Source organism: Mustela nivalis (genome assembly GCF_964662115.1).
Source record: "Mustela nivalis genome assembly, chromosome: 10".
NCBI classification, from domain to species: Eukaryota; Metazoa; Chordata; class Mammalia; order Carnivora; family Mustelidae; genus Mustela; species Mustela nivalis.
Window position 1 is genome coordinate 59,950,621 of NC_139029.1, and position 12,499 is coordinate 59,963,119.

The window sequence follows — 12,499 nt, forward strand, 5'->3', positions numbered from 1 at the left end:
TGTGGGGGGAAGAGGAATACAGAGTAAGTGCAAAGGCCCTGAGGCAGAAAAATTCTCTGTGTGTTCAAGAAGAGACTGACTGGAGTGGAGTAAGCAAGAGGAGAATGGTAAGATATGAGGTAAGGGAGGTAGAAAAGAATGAGTCCTCCTTTTGACAGGACACACAGACCTGGGACATAGAGATAGCTAAATCAGTAGTTCTCAACCCCAGCTGCACACTGGAATCACTTCAAGAACTTGTTTAAAAAGTATGCCACTTGAATCTAACCCCAAGAAATTCTGATTTCATTGGCCTGGGGTTGATCTTAAGTGCCTGTATCTTTTAAAAGTTGCCCCAGGTGATTCTCAAATACATCCAGACTGGCTAAATAAATTTCTGTGGAAAAAATTGAATTGAATGTCACCAACAACAAGTAATTTTTTTTTATCCTAGCAGTGTAGTCTTTAAGCACAGCACTACTCTAGATTAATTTTGAAGACTATTTTGTTTCCTACTAGTTATGTGGCCTTGTGTAAGTTGGCTAATTACTCTATTACTCCCCTGTGGAAAAATGGGCACATTGTATGCCTACTTCCACTTATGCAATGTTGTGTCACAATGCATAATCTGCTACGTAAGTGGAGGTTATTTGAAATGTGAAAGCTCATGTGAAAGAATTGCATATAAGTACCATAATCGGAATAGAGATATTCTTGGAATGCTGTAATTATGCCTGATTTAAAAATAAGGTAGACACTTCAAAAGAATTATCAGCAGCCAGCTCTGCATAGAATTTCGGGAAGAGCAATAAAAGGATACTGGTTTCCTTCAGTGAAAATACAAAGAAGGTGTTTGGTGAACTTCATTGATAAGGTTATGACTCCATGGGATTTTAGACCTGAAAGGGCTTGCCTCCTTTGTTTTGCCCTTGAGGAATCTGAGGTCCAGGAAGCTTATGAGATTTGTCCAGAGCTGCCCAAATAGGCAGTGGTAGAGCTAGAACTGGAATTTTCATCTCCTGACTCAAAACCTAGTGCTCTTTCCCCTAAACCACAAATAAACCAAAATTATGCATTTGCATCCATCCCGGAATGGAAACTTATATTTAAAACCAAAAAATATATAACTTCAAGTGAAAAAGAATGTAAATAATGCCATCAAAACATGAATATGAAACTTGGTACAGAGAAAATTATAACAGTTTATAGACTTTGGTCCTGGAATACTTATTGCGCAAACCACATTCAGAAATAACACAACTGGACCAACAAAGGTGATATGACAGATGTGATCCTGCCAGTAAGATATCTGCTTTGTAGGAGTATTCTGGGTGCCCCCCTAAGGTCCTTTCTCTCCTCAGTCATGAAGGCACTGTTTAAGGGTCTAATTTAGTGACTTCCTAAATTACAACCTGAAGATCTAAAGGAGGGAGGGTGCCTCCCACGTGTGTGATTCACCCCCAGGGAGGCATAGAGTTCTTGGATGAATCGTGATTGGCTTTTCAGAAGCCTGTATAGTTTCTAGGGGTAAGATGCACAGAAGTAAACAGAAAATGCTGCTGCTGTGATCATCATTTTATAAAACGCAGAGTTACTTGATGATTAATATCGTTGCAATATTTTTGGAAGAATTATGAATCTCATGATCTTCCAATGATTTAAAAAAATGCTCTTCGCAAAAATGAGCAACAATAGAAAACCTACTGTTTATGTATAAACACACCAGTTTATTGCACAGTATAGGGCAATCAATGTTATTTTATGTTTATATCTTTTGAGAACAATGCGAGAACACTTAAATCCTTACTAAGAAAAACAGTGTTCTACAATGGGATAACTAAACATTTGGTAAATGACTTGCGGATGTTTCTGGACACACAGAACCTCCGCTGGATGGCTCCTGAGGTGTTCACTCAGTGCACACGCTACACTATCAAAGCTGACGTCTTCAGCTATGCTCTGTGTCTATGGGAACTCCTCACCGGTGAAATTCCATTCGCTCATCTCAAGCCAGGTAAGACATCCTGCCAAGTTTCTCTGTTTTCCAGAGTTCTGTGCATTTTCATGACTTCAAGAAACACTTATTTCCAAAAAGTAATACTCTTGGTGGGTTGGCAAGGTGAAAAGTAAGTAAACAATTTCAATTTGGTTGTTTTGTTTTGGTTTTGTTTTGTTTTAAAAAATTGTATTTATTTATTTGAGAAAGAGAGATAGCGAGAGAGAAAGAGCACAAGTAATGGGGAGAGGGATAAGCAGACTCCCCACTGAGCCAGGAGCCGGAGGCAGGGTTCGATCCCAGGACCCTGAGACCGACCGTGACCTGAGCCAAAGGCAGACACTTAACTGACTGAGTCACCCAGGCGCCCCTCAATTTGTTTTAAAGCGTGTGCCAATAATGTAGACACTGTAATATCTATTTTTTTTTTTTGAGATTAGATTCTGATGCTTCTTTTTAGTGTGTATATAAGGGTGAGCTGAAAGTAGCAACACATAAAAATAAACTCTCGGGACTGTTTTCTGCTTGTCTCACATTATAGAAGGGAATTGCTTTTCCTGGTAATTTTGTATTACATAAATGGATACCTTCCAAAAATGGGGCTTTGTGAGTGAGCCTAATTTTGGGTGATAAGATACATTAGACTCTGTGTACATGTAGACTGCAGAGGTATGCAGTCTAATCACATGAAAAATATACACATACTTGAGGTTTAAGGTAAATTTTATTTGTATCTGCTCTTCATTTTATTTGATTTTCTGTCTTGTCATTCTATTTACTTTCTTGTATTCACCATGCGACTGGAAATTTGTCCCCAGCAATCACTCATCTGATTTATGGCTTTACAGGTTTGCCTTTTCCAGTATGTCCTATAAATGAAATCATGTTGTTGATTTTTAGTAATTCATTCTTTTTTTGTCCCTGAGTAATATTCCATTGTGTGGATATGTCTCAATTTAATTATGGACTCACAAGTTGATGATTATTTGGATTATTCTTACTTTGGGACTACTATGAATAAGATAGGTAAAGCCATTTAGGTCTATGTGTGGATGGTTTTATTACTCTTGAATAAATATGTAAGAGATAATTACCAGATCTTATGAAAAGAGTTTTTCTAAGGCGTTTGTACCATTATGGATTCCCACCAGCAGTGGATTAGAATTCCGGTTGCTACACATCCTTGCCAGGACTTTTTTGTCACCTGTTTAAAATAAAATATTAGCCATTTAAGTAGGTATCTAATGGTATGCTGCTGTAGTATTATAATTCTCTGACAGCTAATGATGTTGATGATCTTTTCACATGTTTATGTGTGTTCGTGCCTCCTCCCTTGGTGGAGTGTTTGTTCACATTGCCTTATTATTCACTTGTAAGAGTTCTTAGATTCTAGGTAGAAGTCTTTCATCTGCTATGCATTTTGAAAGTGTTTTTCTCTAGTCTGTGGCTGGCCTTTTCATAGTCCTCGCAATGTCTTGAAAGAAGTTTTTAGTTTCAATGAAGTCTACATTATCAAAGTTTTAAATCACATTTTTTGTATCCTTTCTAAAATATGGTTTCATCAATAAGGCCAAAAGATTTCCTCCTATGTTTTCTTAAAGAACTCTTAGAGGTTTAGGCTTTCTATTTATAAAATATATTTGTCTTTTTTTTAATGGCACAGGTATGAACTTTTGTTATTCTTTTGCTAATTTATTTGTTTTTGGGGCACCTGGGTGGCTCAGTCAGTTAAGCATCTGCCTTTGGCTCATGTCATGATCCTAGAGTCCCAGCGTCAGTGGGGAGCCTGCTTCTCCCTCTCTCTCTGTGGCTCCCAGTGTTTGCGCTACCCTCTCCCCTCAAATGAATAAAAATCTTTTAAAATTTTATCATAAAAAATGTATTTGTTTTTTAATATGGATGTTTAATTTTCCAGCAGAGTTTGTTGAAAAAACTTTCTCCTTTAAATTATTTTGGTAGTATTGTCAAAAATTAATTGCCCATATATATATTTATTTTTGAACTCTGTTCTATTGATATATGTCTACCCTTAGAACTCTAAGAGTATTCTAAGAACTATGCCTTACCTTAGAACTCTGTTCTATTGATATATGTCTACCCTTACTCTAATAGCATATTATATTGTAAGGTTACATTTAAGTCTTGAAATCAGGTTAGATGAACCTTCCAACTATGTTCTCCTTTATAGAAATCGCTTTGGCTCTTCTAGACTTTTTGCTTTTCTATGTAAATTTTAGAATCAGCTTGTTTATTTCTACCAAAAAAAAAAAAAAGCCCACTGAAATTTGGGGTGGATTACACTGAGTTTATATAGATCAATTTAGGAAGAATTGGCAATGTAAGCATACTGAATCTTCCAATCAGTCCCCATGGTGTAGCTCTCCCTTCAGTTAGGTCTTCTTTAATTTCTGTCGTCAGTGTGTTTGTAGTTTTTAGCATACAAACCTTGCACATTTTTTTAGACATCTCTATGCATTTTGTATTTGATACTATTGTACATGTTATCCTTTAAAATTTCAATGTCCAATGGTTCTTTGTTAGAAGAAAGATATAATTAATTTTTAAATATCAACCTAGAACTCTACATATTTGTTAAATTTACTTATCCATTCAAGTACCTTTATTCTACATTGTTTGGGATTTTCCACATAGATGATTTTGTGATCTGTAAATAAAGACCTTCTTCCTTTTCAATCTGTATATTTTTTTGTATCTTTTTTCTTAACTTTTTGCACAAAGACTAGTGAACAACAATGAACAAAAAACAGAAGTGATAAGATATATACCTCAAATCTAACTCCTAAAAATTTCACCTGCCACCATGCTAGTCAAAGCTGCTGTCTTTATCACTGTAACTTGACTTCTCTCTCTTCTTCTGCCCCACTTCCTTTGAGACATTTTTGCTCACTTACTGTCATATGACCCTAATTAATTTTTAGATCTTAGCTTAAATATCACTTCTTCCCAAAACATCTTCCTTAATTCTCTAATATTGAGTTAATCCAATCTCCTCCATGCCCCCAAGTCATCGTTTATTATACTATTTATCATATTTTACTCATACAGTTTTGGAATTTTCTCTACTCCATTATCCTCTGCTAATTACACATGAATATTTTGGAGAGATAAAGATCCTTTCTGTCAGGAACCACCCAGAAATATTTACCCTTTAAAGAGAGAATATTATATAATAAAACAGTTAAAAGCCTTGCCTAAGAATAACTGGATTCCAATATCCCAGATATTAGAACTTACCGTACTTTATCGGAAAGAGAATTTATGATAGATGTTGAATTTTTTAAAGTTGGACAGTGACCGTGAATCAAGAAATGAGACTCCTTATATCATTGCAGTGGTTAGGCAATCTAGCATATGTTCCACAATAAATTGTGTGAAGCATCAGATTCAGTATAAGCTACATATTAGCCACTTACAAAGAGGAACAAATCCATGACTACAATGTTTGACAACATTATCAGTTACGGTAGTAGCAACATTCCACATGGCTCTTCCTTCTGGATTTAGTAGTAGTACCCTATCTCCTGAGAGAAATACGAAAGTGGAACACAAATACTGGCACTGACTCTTATGCAAGGAATGAGTATACCTGGAGAAGAACATGAAGTTAGAGTCTCTTTTGTGTAGGCCATGTTCAAATTAACCTTACAATCTCAGGTTTAGAAAGAACCAAAAAGCCATCATATCTAGCATTCTATGGATCACCTGACACCAGATGCCCAAAGGGTCAGGAGAATTGGGCAAATGCTGGACCCCGGACAGTGTGATGGACAGGAAGTCACGTGCTCTGACTCCAGGGGACAGCCGCTACCCAGCTCCAGCAGAACAGGGCCATGCAGAAGTGTAGGGATCACTGCTCACTATTACCATATAAACGAATTTCTGTGTGTGTTTGTGTAGAAATCTAAAGGTTTGGGGTGCCTGGGTGGCTCATTCAATTAAGCATCTGACTCTTGATTTCAGCTTGGGTCCTGAGCTCTGGGAGATGGAGCCCCATGTTGGGCTCTGAGTTGGGTATAGAGACTGCTCAAGGTTCTCTCTCTCCCTTGTGCCTCCATGCTCACACACTCTCGCTCCTTCTGTCACTCTCAAAGAAGGAAAGAAAGAGAAAGGAAAAAAAAGAAAAGAAGAAAACTGAATGTTGGCAATTAATTCAGTTTTTAAGAAAGCGTTTTTCAGGATAACACCACATGGGCTAAGAGAATCGGCATAATGTGTAAGAACGTGAGCCTTGTAACTGTATGCAAGCTACTTAACCTAGCTGTACTTCACTTTATTTTTTAAATGGGCATAATAATGGGCCTACCTCAAAAGACTGGAATGGTGACTAGGAACTGGAAGCACTCAATAAATATTAGCTACTATTATTATTTTTAGGCTATTGTTGAGGGCTCCTCTGCCTGGGAACTGTGCTAGAGTTAAGAGGAAAACAGAGAGGAATAGGGCATTGCTCAGGCCGTCATAGTAAAGAGCAGAGATTAAGTTTCATCTAGAGAGAAGCAGAGTGCTGAAGATGCTCCCTGGAGGAGTCTCCTGTCCAGACTGTGCAAAAGGGGAGAGGATATCAGAGAAGGAATCTAAGAGGAGGTGATAACTGAACTGCAAAAAGATGAAAACTAATTAAATAGATAAACAGTGGGGAGGTAGAGAAGAAGTTGCAACAGAAAGCAGTATGTGCAAGGTGCAGAGGCATGAGAGATGCACAAATAATTCAGTAAGGATGAATCAGAGAATACAAGGAAACCCATCACAAGACACATGCTGTAAATGTAAACCTAGAGCCAGGTGGTGAAGGGCCTGTGTGTTCGCAGTGAAAGTCGCTGCAGGAGTTTAAGCAGGGCAATAGTACAACACTAGTATTATTTTTGAATGCTCTCTCTTTCTACAAAGCTAATTCTGGATTGAAGAGGCTTGAAACCCAGGGCAAGGAGACCAGGTACTCCAGATAAGAATGTAGAAGACCTTAATTAGGGGAGTGGCTTTAGAAGAGAAAGGAGAGGCTGGTTGTGGGAAATTTGAATGGGACTTGCTGGTGGGCCAAGGTGAGAGCACAAGGGAGAGGGAGGAGTCAGGGTTAACTTCAGGCTTCTGGCTGAGCCAGCAGAAGATGATGGATCCAGGAAGAGAGCAGATTTGTGAGAGAAGTGACAAGATTAGAGAGAGAAGGAGCCAAGGTGTGAAGCCAAGCAGAGAGAGAAGAACCAGGCAAGATGAAAAAGGAGCTGGTATGACCTGGCAAACAAGAGCTGTCCTGGATTCATTTCAGAGAAAGAAACCAACACCTGCTTCCCAGATTTTACGTCTCCCCCAGGTCTGCCTCCTCTGATATATCATGACAAAGTAAAGAAGAAATCTAGGCTAAATTAATCCATCGATATGTATCTCATCCAATCCCATTCCCTTATAACCAGGTACCAAATTTTGTAGATCACTTTCAGATTATAGTTTGAGGCCAAAGAAAAAGCCTCTTGTTTTCCTTTTGTTTTCCTCTGTGATGCCAGCTGGTTCACAAGGAGACTCAACTCTGTGTCCTGGGATTCCTTTAATGCCAAGCTATATCGAAGTCTCGGATGTGACAGCAAATTAAGAACATCTGCCAATTCATTCTAGCCAGATTTCGGTGAGACTTTATATGGAGGTTTTAACTCAGGTTTGCAAGCTATAATATGGGGCCAAATATGGCTTGCAATTTTTTTTTTTTTTGTCTCACATATGATTGTAAAAAATAAGAATTTAAGTACATTTAGAGACACAGTTATATCACAGGATCCCATATTTGTAGCAATTTGTGTTTGCTAGCCCTGTTTAAATATTAGGTGTTCTTCTCCATATATGATTAGAATCCTAAAGCATCCTAAATATAATAACCTTAAAAGGCATAAGCACTTGATGATGGGGACTATGTTTTCACATGTGTTAGGAAAATAGGAAAATAGGAGTGAGCCAAAGTTCTGAAATCCTGTGTTTGCTGTGCTAATCTTTATCAGTTTATCACTGAAAAGAGTAGAGCCAGCCAATCACTACAGAGATCACTGGAAAGATCAAATCAGTCCAATGGATGGTGATATTTCTATGAACATAGCTGATATTAACATTCCAATACTTCATTACCCTGACAAAGATTGCAATGAGAATAGACATTGGTGCAAATTAATCTATTCTTCTGACAGTCTGTAATGAGAATGGGATGTGGTTTAAAAAATTAAGCCATTCTTAGTGCAATCTCAAGATTGCAATCTCGTGGTCTCTCTCAGATGCTATATGCTCTGGTGATACATCATTGAGAAGTGTCAGTTTAACAAAGAATGTGTCTTAGCGCTTGCTGGGAGAGTGGTCCGTATTTGCTTTGTTTCACCAAAGCCCAACCCATAAAAACAACAAGGTAGAATCAATTGTGTTTTTTAAAACACACATACACACAATCAACACTGAAAAAAAAAAAATTCTTGTAGTTTATGTTCATCAAAGCTTACAAGTAAAATGTTTTTTTATATGGATGCCTGGACTTATTTTTATAAAACGTAAGAGTGATAGTTTAATTTAGGAATTCAGAATCTAGTACCAATTTATCCATAAGCAATATAGCTAATTAAATTTGCCACGAAGAGCTGCGTGGTCCTCCTCTCCACAGTGGCCATATTGCATTATGAGCCAGGGCTGGTGACAGATGAGATGGTTTGTAGCCTTGTAATTTGCAGTAACTCAATGCAACCTTTTACTGGGTATTCAGACGCCCAGAAAACCTCAAAAGGAACTATGATTTCTGATCTAAACAGAACAGAAAAGATACAGTGTTTTAGATATCTAGTTCTCTAGATTCAGAGTAAAAGGGATCGGTGAAACCCTTAGCTCTGTAGATGATAATAACTACAGCAACAACAGCTAACGCTTATTGAGAACCAACAATGTGCCAGATGCTCTCTGTACACTATCTCCCTTAATTCTAACAATAACCTGTGGTTTAGGTTCTATTAGGATAAGATATATGCTCAACATCACACACCAGTAAGAGGGACAGTCAAGACGTAAGTGCATGGCCCCTTGTCCCCAAACCCCATGTTTATCACCATTACACGATGTCCTCAAGGCTTCATCTTACATGTACAAAAATTAATACTCACAGAGGCAAATTAGCTTAATTAGGATCGCTCACAGAGTTAAAAGCAAAACCAGACAGGAAATTAGGCCCCCACATCACATTTCCTTGTTAAAGGAATTTCTTTCTTTTCTTTTTTTATTTTATATTTTTATTTATTTATTTGAGAGAGAGAGACATAAGAGAGCTCATGGGAGAAAGCGAGAGCACAAGCAGGCGGGAAGTGGTAGAGGGAGAAGCAGTCTCTCTGCCAAGCAGGGACCCAGATGTGGGACTCAAGCCCAAGGACCCCAGGATCATGACCCTAGCCCAAGGCAGATGCCAGCTGACTGAGCTACCCAGGTGCCCCAAGGCCAATTATTAATGGTGATACTGTTTCAATTTATAGAAGCTCCCTCCCCAAATGTTCTGATAAAAAGATAAAAGTATGAACTAAATTTGCCACCAGATCTCAATCATTTACCTAATTGTGTCATAATTTAATATTAAACTAAGTATATTCATTCTATGGTGTTTCTTAGTGACTAGGCATTGTGCTCTGTCCTAAAGACATAATAATGAGCAAGATAGCAATTGTCATTAATCCATAATCCTTATTTATTTGTACAATAAATGTTTACTGAGTCATCTATACCATAACCTCTTTTATCTCCAGTGAAATCGTATTTTGAGCGGCCTCATTTATTGATTTGTTTGGTGCATATCAGTTGGGTGGCTACTGATTAGCTGTCATCGTGCTAAGCACGGGAGATACAATGGTGAAAAGATACAATTCCTGAGCTCAAGGAGCTTGTGATTTACAGAGGCAAGCAAATAAATAGGCAATTAAGTATAATATAATACCATATTATACTACAATACTACAATAGCACCATGTGCTATGGGAGTACATAGGAAGGGCACCCAGAGACAGTTCATTAAGCTAAGACCTAAGGGACACTAAATATAATGTAAGAAAAGAGGATACGTACAAGAACATTTCAGGAAAAAAGGATCACCTTTCCGAATTTGTGATTGAATCATAAAAAGAAGTGAAAAGTCCAGTAATTCATCTCTTTAAAAATTATTCATTCATTTACCAAAGTTTATGGAAAAGCCTAACACTTCTTTTGTTAGCTTATTATTGCCCACATGGAATGTTCAGTACATCTGTTCATGAGAATAAGTGAGTGAAGGTTATCACATGCCGGACAGAATGCCTGTTGATGATCTCTAGTCATATCCCTTTTTTTCTTGATAAAGTATTGATAAGCAATAAAGAACTTAAATCCACAAATCAAGACCACGGTTATATAAACTTTTGAGGCTGACACACAAAATCTTGTTTAATTTAAGCCTCATTCAGGATGAGAGTGAGAAAAAGCTATGCTCTAAAATTGTGCAGTCCACTATGGAAGCTACGAGACACACGTGGCTACTTAAATTTAAATTTATATGAACTGAAACTGAAGTAAAAGTTCAGTTATTCAGTCACACCTTTTTAGTGCTTAATAGCCACATTTTAAGTGCTTAATAGGCATATGCTACCATGTTGAACACTGCAGAATATTTCCATCATTGTAAAAAGATCTATTAGATAGTCCTACTCTAGTGCTAGATTACAAGTTTTGCTCAGTCATTGATAATCATCACAGTGCTGAGAAAATGGTAGGTGCTCAATAAATAGTTATTGATATTTTTAAGTTTACCTTTATTCTCTTTTAATAGCAAAGTTTCACTTGTAAAAGTAGAAACCAACATGTACATAAATCATTTAACATATTTTATGTAGCAATCAAGGTAAAAAATTTGATGAATGGGCTGACAGTCTCTTTCCTGAATCTGGAATACCAGAAAATTTCCCAGCTGTTGGTGTAACATGGCCACTTAGGCAAGACTGGCAAAGTAATCTCAGAGGTGACAAATCTCAATTCCATGACCCCTCATGTTGCATTGCCCACTTTCTGGTGGAGGTGCTAATGAGTGGTATCACTGCCAAGAGTGCACAAAGCAAAAAGGAGAAGGAGATGCCAAGGCCTTGTAGAATCTGCTTTGAATAATGAAGAATTAAGTATCGTTCATCTTAAACTGATTTTCCAGACGCAGTGCCAAGAAGCAAACAGGTAACTTTATAGACTTGATATCAGAGTCTAAAAGGGTTTCAGAGGAGACATTTGGCACCTGCATCTGAGTTTAACTCACTTTATGAATAGTCCCTCCCCACCCATTAGGATATGTATAATTAGTTTAAATGTGTTCACTACACTGGCTTATGTGCTTATAGCTGTACCAGCTCAACAATATCCAAATGGTCATAAGGTGAAAAAGTAGAGTTTAAAGATCAGTGATTATTAAGCATTAGTTAATTTGTTTGCTTATTTATTTACCTCATACCAAAAAGAATTAAAAATCGTCAAGAGTAGCCAATGGGAGAAACCTAACATAGCTAGTTTTTTGTGACACAGAAGACACATTTTATAAGTGACATTTCATTTGCTAAATATGTGGGTTTTTTTTTTTAAGATTCTTATTCATTTATTTGACAGAGAGAGAGATCACAAGTAGGCAGAGTGGCAGGCAGAGGGGGTGGGGGAGCAGGCTCCCCACCCAGCTGAGAGCCCGATGCAGGGCTCCATCCCAGGACCCTGAGATCATGACCTGAGCCAAAGGCAGAGGCTCAACTCACTGAGCCACCCAGGCGCCCCCTAAATATGTTTTGACCTGTCTTTTGTTTCTTTGTTTTCTTAGTGTCAGCAAATATAACTGTAGCTAATAGTGGCTAGAAAAGTTTGACAAATGTGGCAATGCAAATATTCTACAAATGGCATTGAAAACAAGAGTAGAAATGGAATTCCTGACTCTGCCCTCAACTTGGAACAATTGTACAATTAGAACTGCTGTTGTAAGGAAGGAAATATTAAAATACCAGACAGGCAAAGAAAATGAACTTAAAATTTTAAATACAAATAACCAATAAATATTTAGGAAAATATTAAGCCTCACTATTCATCAAAGAACAAAATTTAAACAACAAGAAATGAGCTGATACACTTGCCTCTCATATTAAGAAAATCTTTTACAAAATGAGAAAGCCTAATACTGGTGTAGATGTAATGAAAAGTCTCTTACACATTGGCCATTGAGAGTGTAAATTAATACAACTCTTGAGAAAAACAGTGTATCAGTATGTGTCAAAAGTCTTCAGCTATGCCCTTTGGCAGGTTAATCTTACCCCTCAAAATATCATAAATATCATAAAATATCATAAATATCAAAATATCATAAATAAAGTTTCAGTCTGTGAAACTGGGAAAGTCATACTGAAGATGATTACTTTGAAGTGTTTATACCCAAATTTGAACATCCTGAAATTGAGGAATGATTAAGTAAATCATACAGAATACAGAGTCGTCAAAAATACATTAACCTGA

At 37.3% G+C, this 12,499-nt stretch overlaps 1 protein-coding gene across 5 annotated transcripts in view; it reads left to right on the plus strand.

The window, feature by feature from the left end:
* TNNI3K (TNNI3 interacting kinase) overlaps positions 1-12,499 on the plus strand; it is a 317,149-nt gene that overhangs the window by 225,393 nt on the left and 79,257 nt on the right. For all 5 annotated transcript variants that reach the window (XM_082686565.1, XM_082686566.1, XM_082686569.1 and 2 more), the window contains exon 20: positions 1,861-1,993. In XM_082686565.1, coding sequence (XP_082542691.1) covers positions 1,861-1,993 — 133 coding nt within the window. The remainder of the gene's footprint in view (positions 1-1,860; positions 1,994-12,499) is intronic.